Below are 26956 nucleotides of genomic sequence, written 5' to 3' on the forward strand. Positions count from 1 at the left end.
TCCTTTGCCCATTTTTTAATTGGATTGTTTGTCTCCCTAGTATTGAGTCATATGTGTTCTTTAAATATTTTGAAGATTAAAGACCAGGGTTTATTTCCAGGTTCTCTATTTTGTTCCATTGATCTATGTATCTGTTCTTATGCCAGTACCGGACTGTTTTAATCACAGTAGCCTTATAGTAGTTTGAGATCAGTTATTGTTATCCTTCCTACTTTGATCTTCTTTCTCAAGGTTGCTGAGGCCACTCTGGGTCTTTTTTTGTTTCATGTAAATTTTTAGAATATTTGTTCTAGATCTGTGAGATATACCATTGGTATTTTAACAGGAGTTGTATTGAATCTATAGATGCTTTGGGTAGTGTGGGCATTTTAATGATGTTAATTCTTCCTATCCATAAACACTTTTTATGCTTCCATTTACTTGTATCTTCCTCACTTTCTTTCTTCAGTGTTCTACAGATTTCCAAGTACAGGTCTTTTACATCATTGGTTAAATTTATTCCCAGGTACTTTATGTTTCTTGTTGGTATAGTAAATGGGATTTTTTTCCCCTTAGATGATTAGTTGTTGGTGTAGAAAAATACCATCAATTTCTGAATATTGACTTTGTATCCCACTATTTTGCCAAATTCACTGATTAGGTTGAGTAATTTTTTGGTGGAGACTGTAGGGTTTTCTATGTATACTATCAGGTCATGATACTACCTTAAGCAATCTATAGATTCAATGCAATTCTTATTAAAATACTAACAGCATGTTTCATTGATCTAACAAATATTCCAAAAATTTATATGGAACCAAAAAAACACCCTGAATAGCCTTAGCAATCTTGAGAAAGAAGGACAAAGTGGGAAGGATCACAGTACCTGATATGAAACTATACTACAAGGCCACTGTAATGGAAACAGTCTGATACAGCACAAGAATGGACACATAAATCAATGAAACAGAATAGAGAGTGCAGAAATAAACCCATGTCTCTATGGTCTATTAGTATTCAACAAAGGGGGCAAAAATACAATGGAGTAAAAACAGCCCCTTCAATAAATGGTGTTGGAAGAATTAGACTTATTTGGTACATTCAAATAAATGAACCTAGACCACCAATCTAAACCATACACCAGAATAAATTCAAAATGGTTACAGGACTTAAATATCAATTGTGATCCCAAATCCAAGAATTCTGATTGGAATGTATTCTTGGAAAAATGGAGGTTGAGTTTTCAATAAGAGGAACATGAGACCCTTTGTTATTAATTTAAAATGTTTTTGATACTTAATATATACTAGCACCTTAATATTTATTAGCACATTTAATGTTGAGAACGATCCTAGAGAACAATTGTTGCCATGTTACAGATGAAGAAACCTAAACCCAGAGGGCTAAGTGATTGGCTAAGTAGACATATGACACAGACACAGACACAGACAGTCTGACGCCAATATCCTTGTTTTTAGCTATAGAGTTTATTATATCCTATTTATTATGTTATCTAATATGGAACATATTGTGTTATTATGTTATCTAATATGGAACATATTAGAACATTTTTGAACCAACTGTGCTCAAGTAGTGGAGCACATGCCCTATCCATGGACATTGTCCCTTTGCCTGGAAGCTTCCTGCTACATATATCCACAAGGTAGGCTCCTTCTTCCTTTTTACTTCCCACACAGACACCACCCAAGAGCACTTCCTTGACTATCCTAATGTGTTGTTACCTTCATACCTAATACCTGTGTGCATTTTAATAATATTTACTATTCTTCATGTAATATTATAGGTTTATTGGCCTTAGTCTATCATTCCAACTATTTGGATGAATGGTGTCTAAACCAATGATTGGCGTGCTGAAAACACTGAATACATGTGTTAAATGAGTAGTCAGTTCTGAACCAAATGTTATGCTAGCAGCTTTGAGGGTAATATTTCATTTTTTCTTAAAACAATCCTTTTAGACTTGGGTTATTATTATTTCACTTTCGCATGGGAAAGCAGATTCAAATATGTCAAATTTAACAGATGAACATAAGTACTTAATATCTGAGATAGGATTTAATCGAGATCCATGATTTTAGAATTTCAACTTTTCCCATTACTCTGCTGCCTTTCTGATTACTTTAAATGAAAAGTCAGGAAAATGAAGATTATATCTGCACTGCAAGCCATCATTTCATAGCATGACAATATGTTATAGTATAAGCTATCCATTAAACTAGGTCTGTGGTTTTGCAAGGGTGTGTCTCCATACTCTTACAATCAAAGCTCTGATTGTTTTCTTCTAATACACTTTTCTCCCTCTTAGTAAGTCTACTGAGATACGCAATTTAAGATCTTCATTAAAAAATAATGTGTAATTTCTTGGGGCTAGGAACTTTAAGAGTACATTTATTCTTAACCCTATGAGCCCCAGGACTAAGTCAATTATGAGCCTTTTTATAACAGAATTGAGAGTCTATGTCTCAAATGGCCGAAGTTACCTCTGCTCTATTTTAAGAAAAATAAATGTATCCTTTTTCTTTGGTTTTACAAATTTGTATTATGAAGGCTTAATATTTTTGGAAATATAATCATTATATTATCCTTGTACTTTCTTAGAAGTATTTCATTGCTTGTCTCTGAACTCATATTTTAGGAATATGCATATAATTATCTTTTCAGGATTAGAATGAATCTTTGGTTTAAGACAGCAGTCATGTGATGTGATAAGTGTAGGGATGGTGTGAGAAAATGAATTTTTGTAGCTATAGTTCGTAAGAGATGGAACGTGTAGCTAATGCATTCAAATAACTTTCCATTATTTCTAATAAAACTTGCGCTAAATTGAATTTTTTAACTCTACATAGAGTTCTAAAAATACATTGGTGTGTGAGATTGATTCCCATAAGTGATTTTCAGCAGCTCATTTAGAAAATGAGGAAGCAAATATCCAGAACTTAGAAATATACATTACCTATGTGAATGGTAAATATAATGAGATTGGAACATTCTCCTCTCCTGGTATTTGTTGCCATTAGATGAAAATATATTTATTTGGTATGTAGTCAATTTGATTGATTATAGAGTTCTGAGTGACTTCAATACAATTTGTGAACCCGTTATATGTAAAGTAGTATATAAAATGATATCAGGGAAATAGATAAAAATAATTAATCAATAGATATAGGATCAAAAGCCATAATAACATAAAATAACATTCAATAAAGTTAAAGTTGGACACGAAGTAAAGGAAATATTTGCCTTGATGGATGTGGCTCACTCGGTTGGGTGTTGTCTCATGGGTTCAATTCCCAGTGGGGTCACAGGCCTGGGTTGTGGGCTCATTCCCAGGTTGGGGAGCATGTAAGAGGCAACAGGTCAATGTTTCTCTCTCCCATCAATATTTCTCTTTCTCTCTTTCTCCCTCCCTTCTCTTCTCTCTATAAATAAATAAGTCAAATCTTTTAAGAAGAGTATTTTAATCCTCACTGACTTTTTTCTGGCTGTAAAGATATTAAAAGCCTCAGAATTCAAGCTGGAAGTTGCCTTGGGTTTATTCTCCATAACTCATTTTGGAAGTTAGAGCAAATCAGCTAATTTCACTGAACTTCTTCTATGGAAATAGATGAAGAGTTTGGAACATATAATTTCAGAATTGCTTTTGAATTTTAAAGAATTTTTGGAGATCTCCAATATAAAATCTGTATAATCTAATATCACAGCATCTTAATGACTGCAGGGCTCTTGGGAAGTATCTGATCCACTGATTCCCAAATATGACTCATTACTGAGATTGACAGGTGACTGTTGAAACACGCCACTCTGCCAACTTTCCTTCAACAACTTCTATTTCCGTAAATCTGAGGTCTGGCCATGGAAAGTGAATGAACACTTCATGGATAAGCCTAATAAGTAGTGCCCATGGGAAAACCGAGGTTAAATGTATTATTTTATTCAGTAAGTGGCATTTCTCAGAGAAGTCATCAAAAATAATGAAATTTCTAAAAGAAATAAAAAGCCAAGGACAGGGTAAATATTTGAGTAGAATCTAAGTGAAATCATGGTCATATTCTCTTGTAGGAAATATACATATATTATATATATGTATATATAATATATATATATACAAAATTATATCCCCAAAAGGGAGGAGACAAAGGGAGCTAAATAAAAGGGTTCTAAAGTTTAAGCATTTTCAAGAAGTGACAAAGTACACATTTATTTATTTATTTATTTATTTATTTATTTATTTATTTATCTATTTTACCTTTTTATTGCATTTATTGGGCTGGCATTGGTTAATAAAAGACAAAATATGAATTTATTAAACTCAAGTAAGTATGCTTTATTATGACAATCACTAAGCAGAGATCAAAGTATGCATAATTACATTATGGGAAAATAAGAATAAGACCATTCTGTTTCATCTGTCTGCAAAGTGAGGCTGATTGACACTGCAGTAGCTTTCACGTCTTAGCTATTGTTCATAGTGATGCAATGAACACGGGGTTGAACATATCTCTTTAAAATAGTGATTTCAATTTCATCTGGATATTAACCAGAAGTGGGATTGTTAGATGATTTTTATCATTTTCCTTTAATGAAACACATATTTTATTAGAGTATTTTTGTTTACCATTGGTTGGACAAAACCAGTGTGATTTGGTTGTGGTTGTCTCTAACTCCGCGATGCACATTACTTCAAGGTATGCTTGCTGTCAATACGGGGACCTTTGTTTAGCACTAATACAGCCCTTTGAATTTGAGGAATAAGTGCTACTAAATCAGTACTGTTTTCCTTTCTTATATTTTCATCATAAGTTCGTCTGAATTTCTGTTTTGTATATATTGTACTCTCTATCCTACCTGTCGTAATTTCCAACTTTTAATTTCTTGCTCTATATTTAAAATAATTCTTCATGTAAATTTTCTAATCAAACAAATGTGCTTTTTAGCAGTGATGGACCTGTCACCCAGTGCTTATACTGAGGTGACTTTAAAATGTGACTTTTAATTGTTTTTAACAATGTTTTTTTAATCTGCACCCATTTCCTAGCAGCTTATTTTTATCATATGCATATAATAGTCTCTCAAATCTCTTTGAAAGTAGAATAAAACTGTTTTTTGTTTTATGCATATATGTTAATACCCTGGTTTATTTGATTTAATTGCTCAATTTGCTTATTTAAATTGTTGTTTCTCTTCAAACATTTGTTCTTATCCTTTGAGGCAGAGATAACTTGGGTTGACGAGAAGGGACCTTCATTTTACCCAATGCATAATCTGTATGTACCAATTGCTATTTCTGTACTAGGATTTTGTTCAAATAGCCAAATTCCTGACTTACTCCCTGGCTTTGCTTATGCTTCTACCACAGAAATAAGGAACTTGGTGCCACTGTTAATGGAAATTTGGGAAAGAGATTTGGGGCAGTCAAGGTATGTGCTAAAATTTTACTACTAAGAAGACTGATTTTCCTCAATTTCTTGGGGCTTTCTGCAGTTAGGTGGGGAACATCCCCTTCTTTATCTTGCCCTGGCATCCAAAGAAATGGTTATACACTGATCTCTTATTTTTCTAGTGTGAGTTTGGGGTCAAATGGTGCTTAGGGACAAAGCAACATAACTTGACTCACCTTTAGTTTCTCTTGCTGTGAACTAGAGAGGGGAGATGGCTTATTCATGATTGTCCAGAGTAAACATCTTTGCTTACTTCTGGGCAACTTCCTCTTTGTCTTCATGGAATTGCCAGTTATTCACTCTGTTCAGAGCTCACTCCCACCATACATTCCAGAATTTCCTCAAATTCTCTGATAATTTACTGCTTTGCTATTCTTAGATTTTATTTTTTTCAGGATAGAAGATAAACATCCAGTTCAGAGTCATTCTAAAATGAGAAAAAATATAAATATATGTCTAGTGAATGGGTTCACATAATGTTTGAGGCAAGGAAAATACATTGTTTGACTCACATTCCTAACAAGTGTTCATTTGCAGACTTGCGAATCTACTAGAAACTGTAAAAAGCAAGCTTCTTATACTTGTTCAAAAATGTATTTTGATGGCATACTTAAAATTGCATCATTCACACTAAGTTTAACTGTTTTCAAAAGAAAATAAAGTTAAATTGGCAAGTTAAAAGAACTGAAACAGATTATACCTAAATTAGACATGCCTTAGGAAAAAGGTTTACAAATGCAGCTTATGTTTTGAAACAAATGAAGGACCAGAGACCTGAATTTACTGTAACTATAGGCAAGTGAGTGGTTCCTACAGAAACAGAGACAAACTGATTTGGAGTTATAGAAAAAATACTTGCAGCTAGATCACCCACAAGGAAGGAAATTTTTGTGTGATGTTTCCTGTCATCTTCTGCTTGCACTCTAAAAATTTTTTAAAAAAGGAAGGCATGTTCTGGGTATTAGGGAGATGACATGAGTAAAACTTTGACGCTATTATTGCCTAAGATTTATAGAAAATTATTCTAAATATAACTATTAGCTGAGATTTCATGGAAAATACTTCACTAAAGACTTGAAGTGTACAATATGGTTGCATAACACCTCCATCTTATGTAATGTCATATGCCAATTATATCTCAGTAAACACAGTGGGCTGGGAGGGAATAAAGTGCTTTGAACGGTCAATGGTCAAGTATATTACACAGTACCATTAACTATAGTCACCCAATGATATGCTGTATTCCAGAACTTATCCTTCTTATAACTGGAAGTTTGCACCATTTGACAAACGGCTTTCATTTTCTCCTCCCCCAGCTCCTGGATGCTCCAATCTACTCCCTGTTTCCATGAGTTTGGCTCCTCTAGATTCCACATGCAAATGAGATCCTGCAGTATTTGTCTTCAGCCGTCCAACTTATTTCACTTAGCAAAATGCCCGTTTTCTTCCATGTTGTTCCAAATGGTAGGATTTTCATTTTTATAGCTGAATAATACACCACTCTGTAACACATTTATTTTACCATCCATCCATTGATGACACTTAGGGGGCTTCTATGTATTGGCTGTTGGGCATAGGGCTGCACTGAACATGGGGGTGAAATTATCTTTTCCAGATCATGATTTCATTTCACTTGGATATATACCCAGAAGTAGGATTGCTAGATCATACAGTAGTTCTGTTTTCAATTCTTCGAGGGACTTTCACCCTGTTTTCCACAGTGTCTGTACTAATTTACATTTCCATCAACAGTTCACTAGTGTTCATTTTTCTCCATGTCCTTGTCAACACATGTTATTTCTTTTCTCTTTATGTTTCTAATCCTCCCACCCTAACCTTTCCTTTGGCAAACATCAACTTGCTCTCTGTATCTATGAGTCCATTTCTGTTTTGTTCTATTTATTATTTTGTGGTTATTTTTAGAATCTACATATAAGTGAAATTTTATGGTATCTGTCTTTGTTTGAGTTATTTCACTTGGCATACTACCCTTCAGGTTCATCATGTTGTCACAAATGGCTAGATTTCATCCTTTTTTATTGCTGAGTAATGTTCTATTATATCTTTTTTGTCTTCTTTACCCATTTACCTATTTATACACATCTACATTGCTTCTACATCTTGCTTATTGTAAGTGATGCTGCAGTAAACATAGAAGTGTGTATACTTTTTCAAATCAGTGTTTTGTTTTCTTCACAGAGATACCCAGAAGTGGAATTGCTGGGTTGCATGGCTGCTTTATTTTTAATACTTTGAGACATTTTCATCCCGTTTTCCACAGTGACTGCACCAGTTAACATCCCCATCAACAGTGTCCAAGTTCTCTTTTCTCCACATCATCAACAGCATTTGTTATTTGTTGATTTTTTTGATGATGGCCATTCTGACTGGTGTGAGGTGATATCTCATGATGGTGTTAATTTGCATTTCCCTGTTGATTAGTGACATTGATATTTTCTTGTACCTGTTTGCTATTAGTATGTCTTCTTGGGAGACATACATGCTGTTTGACCAATTTTTAAAAAATACCATTATTTATTTGTTATTGAATTATTATGTGTTTCATATATTTTGCATATTAACTCTTTATCAGATATAAGACTTGCAAATATTTTTTCCCACCCCATAGGTTACTTTTGCATTTTGTTGGCTAATTTTTTTTGTTATACAGAAGCTTTTTAGGGTGATTCACTCTTTTTCAGTTTTTTACAAGCATTGCATTTATTGTGAGGAATTCTTTTAATCTCCATAATCATAGTCATCTTTTAATAAATAGCAAGGACACGGTCTCATAGTCCTGACCCAGGAAATATAATTTAGGATTAATTTTCCTTCAAATTAAAACATTCCTCTGATGAGCTGCCCAGTCAAATAATGTTGCATTCTCTGACAGTCGTTAGCCCCTCCCAGCTGATCTTTTGTACATAAGAATGTGAATGAGAACTTCTAATACCACATTACTAAAAGCATCTCTCTGCAGCCTTCCCTATGTCTTCTCTTAGCCTATGTTACTTTTCACTGTAGCCACTCAGAGATGGGGATGGTGCTGCTATCACTGAAAGGCAGCAAGATATCTTCAAGACAAACAACTCTAAATTGCATCCATGGTACTGACGTCAATTACTTAGGAAAAGCATGATACAGAAAACTTCTTAAAGAACCAGCTCTGCATCTTCTGTCTTCTGGATTTCCAGGTGAAAATAGTTGTTGGAGAGCCCAGAGTTATGACTGATTTCAACACAGTGATTTTTCTCCCTCCTATGATTTTTAAAACTTCAGTAGTGTAAACTTTGATTTCCATAGCTTTCAATGGATTTTGCAATGTCAACAGTGACGTTTGAACTGGATTATCTTTCTTCTGAAGGCTTCAGACATGAGCATGCTTCCAACTCAGATTTTACTTTAACCTCTTTGACTGAACTCTCCGCTGATTCTAGTCAACTGGAACTTCAGCACTCCACTCTTGTCCCCACTGGTAAGCTGAACTTTACATTGATATTTTTGAGTATATTAACTGATATCTGTACTTTTTAATGCCAGACATGTAAAAAATACATCATGATGTCACTTTGTGGTGGGATAGCTGATGTGAACTTTAACTTTTTAAATTATTTTCCCCCAAAATATGTAAATTGATTTTTACAAAAGGTATAGAGGGTTTTGCCAATAGAGTGAAATCCAATGAACCCAGAAAACTATTCATAGTGAAGTAGATTTTGTTTACTTGAATGCTCAAGCCTTTTAAGGCTTGCATTTTGTTTGAGATGACTGATGAAATTGAGAATTTTATTTATAAACTGCAGAAAAAAGTTTTGCCATCTTCCATTTATCTATTTATATCTTATTTTTCATAACTATATGGACTATAATATGTTCTTTAACTTCTTATTAAGAACATAAGCCAGGTGTTGAACGACAAATACCATATAATCTCACCTTTAATTGGAACCTAATCAACGAAATGAACAAGCAGGGAAAATACAGCCAAAGACTTGGAAATTAAGAACAGCCTGACAATGACCAGGGGGTAGAGAGGAGGGGGTAACGGGGGAAAAGGATGAAGGGTTTACAGGAACGAGTATAAAAGACACATGGACAATAACAAGGGGGGCGGAAACAAGGGAAGGAGGTGGGGAGGACTGGGGTGATGGGGAGGGTGGGGGCAGAAAACTGTACTTGAACAACAATAAAAGAAGAACAAGAGAATATTCCTTTTGGCTATGTTATCTTATGGCCTGACTTCGATTCCATATCAGATGGCAGTATTGATAGATTTCAATGTGAAGAATTTCCATTTTGATACATTCAGTGTTATATATCCAGAATTGCAGTCTTTATTCTTGCTCAGCAATGTTGAGTAAACAATGATACACACTAGTAATTTGCCATTATCAAAAAGTTCTGAGAGTTTTGTTGATAATGAACAAATATGATATGTCAACAATGAATTAATTATACTTTGTAGGATAATTTTATGTGATCAAAAGTTAATATGTTAAATGTTATTCAAAAGTAAAAACTTTGTTATGATTTAATTGTTTTTCTTTCCTCATAAAAAGGCTGTGTGATGTGAAAGTGAAAGTTAAAGAATTTATAGCCCTGGATGTTACTGGACATTAAATTTTGTCCAGTTGAAAAGTACTTATAAGAAAAATGAATTGTATTTTGCAACCAGAGAATCCTTCTAACAGAACTTAGCACACTTATTTACTTTTAAATATTTGAAATGAAGTTCTATGTGACTCCCAATCAATAACTGATTTGTTGCTTGTAGATTTTTTTGTATTATATGACTAATTTTACAACATCAGTAGTTATATAAACAGGAGATATCACATCTTTTTGTATAGTTTCTTTCAACTGCAATAAAAGAGATGTCCATGTTATTATTACTATTTTTTGCACCTACAATTTAATAAAGCAGACAAGTCAGTTTCTAATAAGTGAGCATAGCTTATTGCAGTAGATTTGGACAGGAAAAAGAGGTTTACAAGCAAAGTATTTGCCAATGCCATCATGATTTGAATACCTATGTCCTTTTAACCTTGTTTTTTCTTCAATTTTTCTCTGTCTCTACACATCTACTTCAACAGATTCAACAGTTCTCTTTATGCAGCTTACCTGCACATCTGCACCTTAGGTATAAACTCGTCGCCAGAGCCTGGGAGCTACTTTTACCTCAATACCCTGGCACTGCCTCAGATTCAATGCAAATAAACTAAACTCCCTAAAAATGCCTCTTCCTTCTTACATTCTTCTTTTTGTCAAAAACCCCTAAGTCATCTCTAAGATCCCTTAGCATTTATTGCAATATAAATTTCATGTGTATATGTTTGCACAATAGTTTAATATTTGTCCTCGCTACCTCTTTGTCCACTTCTATCATCCCATCAGTCAATAGGGTGCCTGAGTATAACGGTTGTTTATGTTTGGACTCATGACCTTCTGGCTAAGAGACTGAAAGATTAGCCTCCTTCAAATCCCATAGGAAATGCACCTGTATGAGCTTCAAACTGGTCTTACTTCCAAGCTTTCCATTAAATCTCTTGCCCACTGATGGCCACACAGTGCTCAATAAGCACACAGTCCTCCACAAGCCTAAGGCTAACCCATTTCTGCCTTTGTTTGCAATTTCTACAACTGTGTGAACTGTCTTATAAACCTGATGATCTGTGATCTATATCTGTTTTTATTTTTTCCAAAACTTTTTGCATCCTCATGTGACCTACTCATATCCTATGAGTTATACCCCCAATCATTGTTCAGATTATTTCAAAGTAATTTCCAATAGTTCCCATGCTTCTATTAATTAAGATCTCACTGAGATAAAATACTTTCTTATTCCTAAATGCCTATGGTTAACTCAAACATCTGTGAAATGTTCGTCCTATGTATTCAAAGCCTCATATTCTAATTTTGGTTGTAAATATATATGCCCATGGTTCCTCTCCTGCGAGGTCATGTTTCTTGAGGATAATGGCCCCTTCCTAATTGTTTGTACCTGTGCATGGTACACACGTAGTACATAGGATTAGCTAAATGATCAAATGTAATTTATCTTTTAATGACTTTTCTGTATAGGGAGTATTTGTTTAAATCAGGTTACATTTGTATTTTACCTGCAAAAATATTACATTGAAATTATCACATGATTTGTTACCTGACAGTTCCACTGTGTAGGTTAGTGCCATTGTGGAATTTGTCCTTCATTTGAAACTGTTATGGAGCATTGTATATTCTAGAATCTATTTTGCATGCTATATCTTTTTGCCCTATTTCCAATAGAGTTAAGGTTGTATGAATGCATACAAAATACATTAATTAAATATTTGTGATTGAGGGTTGGGGGCTGGGGTTTATATGAGAATGAAAATGAGATGATTGAGCTATGTTCTTTCGGTCTCAGTGGTGTGATGGTAGCTATTTAACATGCATGTGCACACGTTCCTAGCATGGAAACATAAAACAGAATAGATGAATGTTAGTCCATAGAACATTTAGCAGGGCTGTCTAAGAAGAAATATATTTCATTGTCAGCAAAACAGTATTTATAACTTTCACTTACATAATACCTTGAAGATAACCCATACCTACAAAATTTCAATAGTTCTCAGAAGTTGTCAATGAGGTAGAATTCATTTATCTTTTTGTCAGTAGAAGGAGAACCCAAAGACCAGGAAAGTAATACAGTTGGACCAAAGCCACATACATGTAGTAAGTGTGTGTGTGTGTGTGTGTATGTCTGTGTCTGTGAGGAGGTGGTGCCAGAGACAGGGATAATTGAGGAAAATCTATTTTCTGTCTATAAATGTAGCATTTATTTTTCTCCTCAATACCACTTGGAAATTAAGTTTTAAAACATTCATGCAGGGGACAAATACTTCTTTGTCTTCTAAAAATGGATTTTATCAGTAATCAATAATAAGAATATAAATATCCTATCTAGGTTCTGGAATTTGCTTTCAATAACTTTTAAGGCCATAACTAAATAAATCACAATCTGTCATCATGATCATCAGGGTCATTATCATCATCACTGTGGTACTGAGGATAAGCACATATATATATATATCAGTTCCTGTGTATCATGCAGTGTTAAATGTTTTATATACATAAGCATACAATGTGTTATGTAGGAATGGCATACATAAACATGTAATTGCATATATAAAGATGTAATATATTTATATATAACATAGTAATGTATATGCATATTTATGTTTATATACTTTTTAGTCTCCTACACTCAGCCCTATAAAGAATTAGGTAACATTATCATTTTCATATCAAAATATAAGGCAATCAACTAATATTGCCTAGTCCTTAAGAAATTTGAAGTGGGACGGTGGGTGACTCCCCACTCTGAGATCAGTAGTACGCATGTTTGACACCTGTGTGACACTGTTCCTTATGACCAGCATGAACAATAAGAATAAAAATATTTGTACATAAATGCAAAGGGTTTTTACCAATGATCCATATATATTTATAAAGTCTATATATCTTTAATTTCCTGAAATGATCTATGATGTATCTATCATTCATGAAAACACCTCTGAACCCAGTTATGTTTTTGATTTCCATGAGTTTATGGTGACTAGCTCTTTTAGAAGTTTAGAGGCCCACATATAAAGAAGCTGATCACTTGTTTATGTTAGGTTAGTATAATATTGCAGAATGAATGGGTAACTTCTGTCTGAGGTTGTCCTGGGGGCAATTTTATAAGTTGTCCCTGCCTCTTGTTTGCAGTGTCTGCCTCTCTGGATGTTTAATACTTAGGCTGAATTACTACTGTGTAATACTACCTCTATTTTCTGTATACTTAATGCTTCTGAATGTTTCTACGGCTCCCTCCAGCTCCTCAAAGACCCTACTTACCACTTTTATCTCCCATGAATTAGTGTCAAGCTGGTCTTAAATTAAAGCGCTGTTACGTGATGAAGTATGGTATTCTTTTAGAATTTAAGGACCTCCATACAATTAGATAATTACCTCTTAACAAAAAGAAATATCTTATTTTAAAAAAATTGTTTTGTTAGTTATCCCAGTACCAACAAATAAAAATAAGCCAGTAACAACAAATATCAAATTGGACCAATGGCATACATACTTAGACAACATTGACATAATTCACATGGATACTGATATAATTACTTTACAGTGGTGCTAAATATAAAATGCTAATTCCAAGGAATTTAAACCATTTGGTTTTTCATCTGTTTTTCCTTTTAAAATTGGTAAATTTATCCTCAGATGAATTAGGATTTAAACCATTTAAAATTATTTTTATACTTATTGAATTTATTGACATTTGTTAATATAATTATATAGGTTTCAGCCAAACCCTGTAAAAAGCCGTCCTTCTCATCCTTTATATGAAAGTTCTCATTTTCTCTCTATTGAATGTCAAGAATACCCTTTTTTGTGTTATTGTTACCAATATATGTTTATTTTCAACATTTAATCTTATCTTTAAGAGTTTTAGCTGTTAGATATTGGGCATAAATTTCATTATAATTTTGTTAAATAGAAAACAAACTCCCACAGGCTGAGATACATCGTACATCTCTTCCATTCCCCAGAGAGGGAACAGTCAAGAGCTCTACAAACAGAAGGAGCTGAACTACTTGTTCCAAAAACGACTTTACAAAGATGGACCAATTGATAGGAGCCTTCACTTCCTTTGTGGAATTTTAAATTTTAACTTTCATCTCTTAATGGCTCTGCTTAGGGGCCTTCAATTCATTCTGTCTCAAGAAGAGCAATCCAGCTTCATATAATATGCATACATTGGCTGCCCTAGCAAAATGAAAAGTTAATGCTAATGTGATACTGTGAAACAAAATAACCTGAACAACTATCTTTTTTGTTAAATGCCTTCTGAAAACGTTTTACTAGATGTTGCATATATAATCAGAATCATGAGTTTAAAAGTGGCCTTTCTGATACCATACAAGCGAGTGCTAATGGAGGTATCAATAGTCATCGGAAGTGCTAATGGAGTCAATGCACTGCTCCATGGTACCCGATGGAGCTCACTAAACTAGACAGGTAGAGATGAGAGAGGGATAGAGACAGGTATGTAGACATCTCTTCTCAAAGGTTTTCAGGTATCATGTCTTCCTGATACCAGATGAAAAATAATTAATGCTATATTTGGAATAGCACTTGACATTTGGGCATATCTAAGACTTTATAGAAAGAAAGTCAAGACTTGTAGGGAAGCGTTGATGAGATTCTCAGGTTGACATGATGAAATATAGGCACAATCTTTATTCATAAAGCTCCTTCTGGGAAGCAATTGACAGAGAGCTCTCTTCTAATTAATGGGTTTTCAACTACACTATGAAATCAGGTACACTACCAATAATTTTTAGCCAACTATTGGAAATGTACTTTACTGTAACTGACAAGTATTATTCTCTTTTAAAGTAAAATAGATTCAAGATTCTCTTGTAATTAATCAACCTCACTTTAAAATCAATGCTTCTTTTTTAAAAGGGGAGACAAACTAGTAGAGTATATGTACACACTGAAATTAGTCATACCCTGCATATGTAAAATATATCCATGTGTAAATATTTAAATAAAATTGAAAACCATTATTTTAGTTACATAAGTGAGAAGATAGAAGTCAATTAGTCAGGTATTCTGGAAAAAAATTACCATTTTCTTTCAAATGAATTTCAAATCACACATAGATTCAGAAATTCTTCTAAGAATTTGTTTCAAACTCAGATACATACACAGAAATTATGGCACAAAAATGTTTGTTGCAGTGGTACTTTTAGTAGAGAAAATAGAAAACAATTTGCATCCAACAACATTGTATTTCATAAATAATTAAACTATATCAGACCCTATAAAAAAGCATGATTTAAAGACTGGTATTATAGAACAGTTCATTAGTACTGGAAAATATTTAGGGCATGACATTAAGAGAAGCAGAAAACATAATTGCAGGCATATAGTTTTTATATAGGTGTTTATAAGTGAAATTTGTGCAAGAAAAACATATACCAAAACACTAAAATATATTAGTCCAAGGGATAGGATTCCTTAAAACTTACCTTTTGTTTCTTGCTATTTTTCAAATTCTCTTTATTGATCATGTATTACTTTTGCAATGACAAAAATAAATTGTAGTAATAGAATGTTACATTTTATATATTTAAGAAAAACAAGAAACAACTTACATGAATATAGACCTAGAGGGAGGTGAATTGTGCCTGAATCCTTCACTAAATAGAGGTTTCTTGGCATCTGAGAGTTTTAGCTCTCCACGTGCCTTTCACAGAATTGCTGTGACCCTCTTTATTCCCATCTCCTCTTTATGCTGGGACCACAGCACAGAGGCCCACAAGGAAGCATTGGATATTCAAAACAATTGTTTAAGGATATATAATGTCCTTAATACAGACTAAGGGCATTATTAATCTCTTTTGCTATTTTTGCACCCACTGTTCTCTGTAGTCCTACAAACTCCTAACCCTGCTGACAAAATTCTACTATAAACAGAAATAGTTAGTACATACACATACATGGCCATTTGCGATATCAATTTAAAATTATGGCTATCGCCTTATGAGCTTCATTATTATAATTTCTCAGGAAAATAAGTCATTTTAGGTATATTTTTATTTTTTTGTAAGTTCATTTTATTTAGTTAGTTATTTTTTAATTGTTGTTCAAGTATGGTTGTCTCCATTTTACCCCATTCCAGCCGTCCCCACTTCCCAGTCTCAGCCTCACCCCTTTTGGCTTTGTCTGCGTGACATCCATAGATGTTCCTGAAAACTATTCCCGGTCTTCCCCCCATTATCCCTTCCCATCTCCCCTCCAATTACTGTCAATTTGTTCTTAATTTCAATGTCTCTGGTTCTATTTTGCTCGCTTGTTTGTTTTGTTGATTAGGTCCACTTATAGGTGAGATCGTGTGGTATTTGTCTTTCACCGTCTGGCTTATTTCACGCAGCATAGTGCTCTCTGTGGCAGCATGCACAGAAAACAAATCATTTTATTCCATTTAAGAAGGTGAATAATTCACAGAATACAGGCACCGAGACAAACTGAGGTGCTCTGTCCACTTTTTAAAGTCTGGAGTTAGGAAAAACAGAGGTGATAAACAATGATAGCTTTAAGTATCAAAAAGTTTGTGGGCATCAAAAAAGCAACTATAGGAAAGAAGAGAAAGGTTCACCTATAAAAACTGTAACAAAGAAAAACTGTAGAAAGCGGAGGAATTCTGGCCAAGATGGAGGCATTGATAGATACACGTTGCCTATTCATACAACCAAAAGAAGGACAACAACAAATTGAAAAAGAAAAAACACCCAGAACTGACAGAAAAATTGAACTTTATAGATGTCTGACAACCAAGAAGTTAAAGAACAAACATTCATCCAGACTGGTAGAAGGGGTGGAGATGGACAGCTGGGCTGGAGAGGACCAGGTGGGTAAAGCAGTGGTTGGCAGACCAGGCAGTCTCACATTTGCATGTGGATAAACCCAGAAGAACAACTAGGGAGTGACGGAGACCACGCAACCCAGGATTCAAGTACATGGAAATAAAGCCTCAAAACCTCTTGGAATAAAAATCTCTAGGGGTTGTGGCAGCAGGAGAATCTCCCAACCTCACAGAAGAGCTTGTTGGAGAGATGCACAGGGTCCTAGAACATACAAAAGAACACCCACCCACCCAAAAATCAGTACCAGAAAGGCCCAATTTGCTTGGGGGTGACAAGGGAAGTGACTGAAGGCCAATAGAGAGCTAAGCAAGCTACATTGTTCCCTCTTAGACCAGTCCCCCATATACAGCTCCACAAAGCAGCTAAGTGGCTTGCTTCACCCTGGTGAATAACTAAGGCTCTTCCCCTTATAATATAACAGTTGCATGGAAACAAAAAAATATGGCCCTAATGAAAGAACAGATCAAGGCTCCAAAAATAGAACTAAGTGAAGAGATAGCAACCTATGAGATGCACAGTTCAAAACATTGGTAATCAGGATGCTCACAGAAATGATTGAGTATGGTTGCAAAATGGTAGAAAAAGTGAAGGCTATGCCAAGTGAAATAAAGAGAAATGTATAGGGGACTAACAGTGGATGCAATGAAACCAGGACTCAAATCAATGATTTGGACCAGAAGGAAGAAATAAACATTGAATCAGAACAGAGTGAAGACATAAGAATTCAAAGGAATTCAAAGGAGAGGCATAGGAACCTTTGGAGCATCTTTAAACATTCCAACATCTGAATCACAGCAGTGCCAGAAGGAGAAGAGGAAGAGCAAGAAATTGAAATTTTATTTGAAAAAATAATGAAGGAGAACTTCTCCATTCCAGCAAAAAATAGACTTCCAGGAAGCTCAGAGGGTCCCAAAGAAGTTGGATCCAAGGAGGAACACACCAAGGCACATCATAATTACATTGCCCAAGATTAAAAATAAGGAGAGAATTTTAGAAGCAGAAAGAGAAAAGGAGACAGTTACCTACAAAGGAGTTCCCATGACACTGTCAGCTGATTTCTCAAAAGAAACCTTGGAGGCAAGAAGGGATTGCAAAGAAGTACTCAAAGTAATGAAAGGCAAGAACCTACATCCACAATTACTCTATCCAGCGAAGCTCTCATTTAGAATGGAAGGACAGATAAAGTACTTCCCAGATGAGGTTAAGTTAAAGGAGTTCATCATCACCGAGCCTTATTATATGAAATGTTCAACGGCCTTATCTAAGAAAAAGAAGATCAAAACTATGAAAAGTAAAATAGCAACAAATTCACAATTATCAATAACTGAATCTAAAAAAAGGAGAACAAACTAAGCAAACAACTAGAACAGGAACAGAATCACATAAATGGAAATCATATGGAAGGTTATCAGTGGGGAGCGGAGAGAATGGGGGAAAGGTATAGGGAATAAGAAGCATATATGATAACTACAAAATAGGGGGAGATTAAGAATAGTATAGGAAATGGAGAAGCCAAAGAACTTATATGTACAACACATAGACATGAACTAAGGAGCAGAATGTGGTTGGGGGTGCAGAGCATAGGGGAATAAAGGCAGGAAAAATGAGAAAACTGTAATAGCATAATCAATAAAATATATTAAAAAAAACCAAAACCTAAGGGTGGTAGGATCAAGGTGGGGATGGCTGGGGTGGGGGAAAGTGGTCAGAGGGAAATGGAGACAACTGTACTTCAACAACAATAAAAAGATGTGGAAAAATAAAATAATAAAATAAAAATTATAGAAAGCAAAAAGAAAATAATAAACCAAGGAAGAAATTATTTTAATGAATCAGGACTTATCTATTTAAACATAAAAAGGTCTGTTATGAAGATATTTTATAGCTCACAGAATCACTGCATCAAGTTGATATTTAAGATATAGGCTAAGTTTTCAGGGAAGAAAAAAATATGTGCGGATGATGAGGCATGAACAGTGAGACAGCTGCCGCCATTGCTAAGATTACAGAGCTTTCTCTGCTGCTCTGAGACCAGAAAGACACTGAAAAATCAGTGAGTAAACTGGAAAATGGCACAATGGTACCCCCCAATCTAACCCCATGCCATGATTGGTTTGTGCTTGAGTCATGGCTCAACTCCTAGCTCTGGTGCAGGATGAAATTCACACAAGACACACTGGCTGAGACTAGGCAATGGGTGGATCCATCAAGAGAAAGCCACTCTGGACCTACTTTTTTATTTTGAAGAGCAAGGGACTTGGACAGTAGCCTATTGCCCTGAGCCTCTTTCAAAGAATCTCTGATTTAATTTTCCATAGGTAATTGATTTAAAAATATAAAGTCTCTATATCGGGAAGATTTAGGAAGTCCTACAAGCAACCATAAATTCTGAATGCTTTTGCTTAATATAAATGTGCACACTGGAGAAACTTACTGGCTTCTGGCCACCCAACTTCTTATGGCTATGGCCCCACCCACCACTATTCACTCTTTTCAAAGCTCATTGTGCTGTAAGATATGGGGATACTTTTCATCTCAAGAACATTGGAGAGACCATTGCTTGTCCCTTGAGTTGGCCATAATGGATTCTTTTACTGCTAGTAGAATTTTGCCTATTTTTAGATGACAAATGTGCTACCTACATGTTCCATGTTTGTATCTTACTTTGATCTCCTCATAGGACACCTTTCATTTTGCTTGTTCTTTGCATTATCTGGTTGACAATTTGAGTTCTCAAAAGCTAATAAACATGTTTATGGTTTCTGAAAAGTCTCTGCAGATGGTTCTAATTCCAGTTTTTGAGTAGAAAATGTAAATTACAGTGATAATCTAAGATGTAATATTCTCATTTTATATAGTTAAAAAGTAAGTTTAAAAGTCTGTAGCAATTATTATTTTTTAGTATTTTGAGCTATACACTTTAACTGACCATTTATTGGTTGATATAGAAGTGGGAGTCATCTACCTAGACATGGAGTTCTCAAATAATCCAGTATCACCATCCAAATAAAAGTTGTTCTTCTGTGGAAACAGCAAGGGAAGTAATTGCTTAGAACCTAGGATCAAATTAGAGTTAATAGGTTGCTCTGATACTTTCTAGTTTGGGACTTCAGAAAATGTAATGAACCTCTATGGTTTCCTATTTTATTATATGTGATAAGAGTATAAAATTTCTACCTCACGATAGTTAAGGAGAATATGAAATGAGCCTTGGACAGGTAGCTCAGTTGATTGGAGCATTGATACACCAAGACTGAGAGTTCAATCCCTGGTCAAGGCATATACAAGAATCAATAATGAATGCATAAAAAAGTGGAACAACAAATCTCTCTCTCAAATCAATACATTAAAAAATTAAGAGACTGTTAAGTGAAATAATACCCTCAAGAGGCATTTAGTGAAATGCCTATAACTAATAATTATCTAGGAAATGCTGTTATGCCAAATATATTATATAGTGTAGATTACATACTATAGTGGTGCTCCAGAATGTGATGACTACCATGTTTTAAGGATGAATCCTTTGGACTCAAATTAGTCCAAATTTCAGAATCTATATTGTGCTAATGGCACTCAAATTCAGGCACAGTTGTGCAGAGGAGTACATGGCTATGCAGAGAGTAAACATCACCAACTTCAGGAGCGTTTGTTTTACTTGATAAATAATCTTACTAATTTTTAACTAAAGGATTATTTGTCAGAAAATTACTAAATTAATAATATTTATATTAATTTTATGATAAAAGGATAACATCAAGGAGAATTTGTATTAGCCTAGGCATTCCCTAACCTGGGCGTTCACAATTCTGTAACAAGAGATATAAAGCTAAAGGAAAGTTCCGAGGCACTGGAAAGAAAATTGGCAGGTGTTGGCTGGGTGAGAGCCCTGGTTTCTGTTGGCTGCTTGGTGTTGATATCCAATGATCATGGTGGGTGTTCAGTGCTTCTTGATAAGATCAGTGATTTTCCTTAGATGCAGTGAGTCTGTGTCATTTTAAAGCATTGGCATCATGGAACAGTCTTCTATTCTCAGGATATTGTGATTTTTCAGAATCAGTTGAGAATTTTACTTTACTTCATCAAGAGTTCGGTAAGGAAAATGAGCTTTTCTCCTGTGCTAGAAACCAAACTTCTTTATTGTCTTTTCACTCCAGATAAAAGTAGACAGTGGAAAGCCTTCCCTGTGTCCATCTTTAAGAGAGTAATCAAAACTTTAGAAATGAGATAACTTCTCTGAATGTTGAACAGTGCATTAAATAAAGAGGCAGAGATATTAGTGGCAATCATGCATTATCTAAATTAACTTGACTAGATTGAACTCATAGATGGAAAGGGCTTGATCCATAAATTTCTCTTACATAAGAATATGAGAGTGAGATCATATTCTTGTCCAAGATCACACAAATAATTGAATATAGAGGTCAGTCTATAATTTTTTAATATCTTGCATTATCAGGCCCTCAGGTATGTTCTTACTCCCAGTGGCCATGGTAAGATCATGGCATGAGCTTTGTCATAGGACAGCCCTAACTATGACGCAGACACACGGCAGATATTTAACATTTGTGAAACTCAATATTTTCTGCCTGTTTTTAGTGACATATCCACTTTGCAGAGTTGACTATGGGATTGAAAAATGTGTAAAAATTGCCCTGTGCAGGAAAAGGGCTTAGAATACATGTTTAATATATACAAAATACCTCCTCATGTCCCACTTCAATCATTCTGCCTGCTTATATCACTCCTTTGTGACTTCTCAACCTAAATACATTTTTATAGGTTTCTGTGAAGACAGCAGATAATGAATCTGAAAACCGAAAGTTTTCTACAAATACACATATCACTGTGAGTTTCCTAATTCTTGACTTTTTGGCCAAACTCCCTTGAAATGATTTATGATTATTAATTCCCAAAACAAAGATCTGGGGGTATTGGCCTAAATACTTTAGTTATAAAAGACTCCTGGCCTCATCATTTGTTTGCTTATTTTCCATTAATATTGAAGAATTTATCTTTCTTTTTTATCTGTCTCACAGATGTTTTCTTCAGAATTATTATCTGATTCAACAGTAGATAAGCATAATTCAGTGTTTCATAGTTCATTTCCACTAATCATTTGGTTTCAGTCACTCAAAGTTCAGAATTTAGGCCCCATTTCCAAGGCCACATGGAGACAAGCCTCAAAGCAAAACTATTTAAATAAAGTGGTTAATTCTGTAGTAGATCCAAGTGGTGGGTTTTAGAAATCCCCTGACTTCTACATACAAATGCTACGTATTTTGTAATTGCTAATGAACATACACATAACCACAGAGAGCTTGGTCATTTTTTCATGTTACTTTGCCTTAAAAATCAAACATAACAATTCTCAACAATTTAACTCCTATGTTTATTATAAGGATTCTCTAAAAAATGAGTTTTTAAGAAGTAGGGTTTTCTTAGTTCCATAAAAAGTGACCTCTTCATCACAGAAAAAAAATGTGAGGAGAATAAATAGAATTAATTTAAATTTCTGAGTGTAAATTGTTTATTACCCATGGGTCAACAATATATATAATGTGAGACATCCTAAAATGGAAGGTATTGTACAAGGAAAGCAATTAACTAAAAGTAGACTTAAACATGGTGTCCACTCTTAACATTAAAGAAGACACCACTCATTACATTAGCACCTACTGAGTAAACGATGTACTTTGATAGGTTTGCATTTGTTTGGTGCAAATGCATTTGTTAGGTTTGCATTCTGTGTGGGTGTGTACTGCCTGGGCTGGTAACAACCCTATTCTCCCCGACACCCAGACATTGCTGGCATCCCTTGTCTTATTCTCATTTATGAGTGTCCAATGCTAGTTAGGGTCATCCTTTCAGTTTTAGGCCCATACTCTGATCTCACCCTGAACATGGTCAGTATTTAGGATCTTTCATAGTCAGTAGTTACACAGAAGAAGGCAACCAAGAACAAACGAAGAGAGCCTACCTGGAGAATTTTTCAATACAATGACTGTGTGAGTGTATCATATCAGTTTATTCTTTAGTTTCCTGAAACTTAAGTTAGAACTAAGTATCTTCCAGGGCTTGTATTTTACACTCCCGTGTCACAATATCTGTTTGTGTTAGTCTTCCCCTGCTGTTTCTTTCTAATGAACACTCTTCTGGTCCTAGACTGGTCACTGTTTTAACCCTCATCCACAGTAGACTCATGAGCCCCCGCAAATATCACCTTCTGTTTTGCATCTTCTGCTCCCATATCATCTGATTCAGGCCCACCTATTGCAGCATAACTTCAGCATCTGTACTTCTGAAGACCCTCAGCAGAACTATGGGAGCCATCACGAATAATTGGTAGTAAGCACTTCCTTCTGTCTCCCAGCTCCAATGAGGCAAGAGGCAGGAACAGTCTTCTTCCCTCTCCCAATATGAGCAGCATGTGTTAAAGAATGGTAAGAGTTTTGGCCTGTCTCTGGAAAGTCAAAATAAAGATTTAATACTATACCTCAGTCACATGATGAGTTAATTAATTTTGCCAAGCTATCCTGGAAAACCGACACTGTATTATATTGTTTCTGAGGAAAAGGGTGTTCTTCCTTCCATGCAGTGGACTTTAGAATTTAACTCTGTAATTTGAACTGATCACTCAAGGGAAAAAGGAGGTGACCATTCATCACAGTGCGTACCAAAGGGAAAATCAGTGATAAAGGACACATGTTCTAGACTTTCGGAAGAATAATCAATATGCCCCAAAAAGAATAGAGAAGGAAAAAATGTTAAAGGGGTACAGACTTTTTATGAGAAAGGAGAAGGGCAATTTGGGGTTTCCTAGATTGACCACAGAACACAGTATCAAAAAGTATTCATTTGTGTGCCTGTGTGTGTGTTTGCTAGTTCATTTTTTGCCACCCCTGCACACATACCTCTTGCTTCCAGTATGAATACTCTAGATTTCTTTTGGGGAATCAATCCCTTTCCTACTTTTTGAAGATAAAGTTTATACCCTTAATTTAAGCTGTGGATGAAGACAGCCTTCTTTCTAGGTATTTCAGTTATTGGACCAGTGGATTCCATATTGGTTATTTCTCATTGGATTTGACTCTCCTGCTACTTACAACAGGAAGAGTTCAATGGTAGATGTGGTGATAAATTTCCAGTTTGGGGTAGAATGATGACAAGAAAAGACCTCCTTGGCCAGAGTAGAAGATGCATGTTGTAGGGCAGTATAAGTTAAGCATAGACAGAAAAGCAGGTTTCAAGAACTACGTTAGTAGCAATGACCGGTAAGGTTGATAGACATGTTCCTGTTTGTGGAAGGCCCATTTTAGCTTTCCCCTTTTTTTCTAGTCAAGGCCTGATAACATCAGGCTGGGCCCACAGCCAGACAATCATTCTTAACTCAGAAGTCTGAAAAATTCTGGCCTTAACCTCTGTTCTCAAAGTTCCTGACTTTCTTTTCTTTTGTAGCTAAAACATAAAAACTAGCCTCATGTAGAAGTTTAATGTGTCCCCAAGGCAACACTGAGATTTTTCCCTTCCTCCCACAAAAGAGATTTGTATTTCATTTGGAGGAGGAGGAGGAAGTGGCTAATCTTAGGCTGTTTACAGAAACTCCTCCAGGGGCCCCAGACTGGCTGAGCCTGTCTGATTCAGTTCTATTTCAGGGTGCAATCCATGAGACCCCTTCAGGTTCCTGTTTTTTATTTCATATAGGGATGGAGCATAAGCAAAAGTGTATATTTGCGTAACCAGTAGGAGAAGTCATATTTAACCAGCTGGTTAGTAACTGGGCCAAAGATGCTACCCTCCTCTGAGAATCTGTGACTTACCAAGTGGCTGATATTAATGACTTCCCATGTTTCTATATTTTTCAGGTTAGCATGGGGGCAAATCTTTCTTATATGATGAAACTGATTTTTTATTCACTAAATTGGTTTAGGACTAACTCTACATCTTGGCAGTTGTGGTATGTAACAATTGCAGCAACGAACATTTTCTTCTTCTTGCGAAAACTGTTAGCCACATTTCTTTTAAGAAACCTTCCTTTGCCACATTCTAATCATGATGTTGGTAGATAATGCCGTACGCTCTGTGAGTTTGTCTTACCAGAGAGTGCCTTCCTGTTTTAGAAGGAAGACTAGCATTGTTCAATTACAGCGGACTTGAGGACTTTAATTAGAAGTGCCAGGTTCATCTTCTAGGCTTAGGGAAAGGATGGGAAGAGAACCTGGAGTAGCAGGGGATGTCTGGGCAGCCTAAGGATGGGGAGAACCCAGAGGAAGCAGAACAAAGTGGTGGATACTACTATAATGCTTGGGTACCAGCCAGCCTCTCGCCGAAACCAGACTGAACACAGAAGTCGGTTAATTTAATTCAGTTTCGTTTTTTTAAACCAGTTCGTAGCAAGATTTATGTAGCTATTTGTAGTATGGTACCATAGGAAATACAGCCTCACTCTGCCTCTTCCCTTGGAAAACTCCTTTTCTTCAAAATTCCTCTCGAGAATTTTTTTCTTCTGTGCAGCTTTTGTTGATACAGCTTGGGAGTTGGTTAGTCTATTAAAATCTTCATCTAACACAATGTCACATTCACGTCTCTGCCTTTCTCAGATTGTCGATGACTGTGATTTGTGTTGTAATATTTCTTTGGCACCTGGTCTGTGCCACATTGTGTCAGGTTTGGGGGATTCGGTGCTAAACAAGACAAACATGGGTTGAGCTGTGTGTGAACGTGTGAGCTGACTGGTTATGGATCATTCGTGATGCAATGTGCCTTAGCCAAAGGGAGAGCTGCGCAACTGAGGAAAACGGCTAGCAAAGAAATTATTACACTTGTTAAGTACTTTGGTAGTCGCAAACATGGGGAACCCACAGTGTTAAGTATTATGATTCCTAGGCACCAGGACTGGCCTCTGCACCACGGTGTTTTGTTTTGTTTTAAATTGGTGGGAGCCATTTCAGTTTGAGTATACAACAGAAACATGAACGAATTCACTGAATTGATGAGTGAGTCAAAGCATATTCATCTCAGAAAATTTCTTGACTAACACCACTCCACAAATATCTTCAATCTTTATTTAATACATACCTTTGCCTTAACTCATTTCTTAATTTTTGAGATTTGATGTTGACATTTATGAGCCATGTATCTCAGGTCTTTAAAGATTTCACAAATCAAAGTTGCAGGTATATCCTCCTTTAAAGGAGAATAAAGTCACACACATTCCACCATGTGCCCACGGCCCATGCTGGGCATCTTTTCAATTTTCAAATTTTATCATCCATGTTGTAAAAAAGGCTACATTGACTAGAGAACTCATTGAAATGGTTTTAAAAATGTCTTTTCTTTTTTCTATGCATACCATATTGTAGATTACATTCACATGACAGATCAACAGTGAACTTGACAATTCACTTTTGAGGGTATCTGAAGCTATTATACTCAGGCTAAGAACCAAGGATTCATTATATCTATTGGCTTTACTTTTTTTCTTCTAATACAGTATCTTCAGTTAGACTTTTATTCTGCCTTATGCCAGGACCACTTTTGTTTTACAAAATTGGAGCGGGGAAGGATGGGTGGCAGTTCATAATAGCACTTAATGTCAGAACAAGCGGTTTAACCTTCATTCTTTCACTGAAGACAAACTACCAAGGATGGCTAAGCAGGTGAGTGGCAGGATCTCAGCTGTGCTGTTGATTGACAGTTCCAGAAGAAGAACGAATACTTTCTTTGGCCTCAGAATGGAGGTGAATTGTTTTAATAAAACAATTACAACTTAGTAATAGTCACAACAGAGACAGCACCACTATTAACTAACATTATTTGGACATGTGTAGATAAATTCAGAGCCATATTGTTGGAATAGTTTGATTTCTCTTCGTATTCCTTCCTCTACTCAATTTCTTTTTTTCCCTCCTCAACATTTTATTTTTTATTATATCTTATTGATTATGCTATTAAAGTTGTCCTGACTTTGCCCCCCTTTGCCCCCCTTCACCCGGTACCCCAACTCCTTCAGGCAATCACCCCACCATTTTTCAGGTCCATGGGTCATGCATC

General features: G+C 35.4%; 1 protein-coding gene across 2 annotated transcripts in view; it reads left to right on the forward strand.

Annotated features, from left to right (window-relative positions):
* Positions 1 to 8409: 8409 nt before the first annotated feature.
* Positions 8410 to 26956, forward strand: part of ANO3 (anoctamin 3) — a 292127-nt gene continuing 273580 nt past the window's right edge. For both annotated transcript variants that reach the window (XM_037040409.1, XM_037040410.1), the window contains exon 1: positions 8410 to 8913. In XM_037040409.1, the coding sequence (XP_036896304.1) occupies positions 8748 to 8913 (166 nt within the window). In that variant the 5' untranslated portion in view covers positions 8410 to 8747. The remainder of the gene's footprint in view (positions 8914 to 26956) is intronic.

Source organism: Sturnira hondurensis, unplaced genomic scaffold (genome assembly GCF_014824575.4).
Source record: "Sturnira hondurensis isolate 20B ecotype Veracruz unplaced genomic scaffold, ASM1482457v3 Scaffold0002638, whole genome shotgun sequence".
NCBI classification, from domain to species: Eukaryota; Metazoa; Chordata; class Mammalia; order Chiroptera; family Phyllostomidae; genus Sturnira; species Sturnira hondurensis.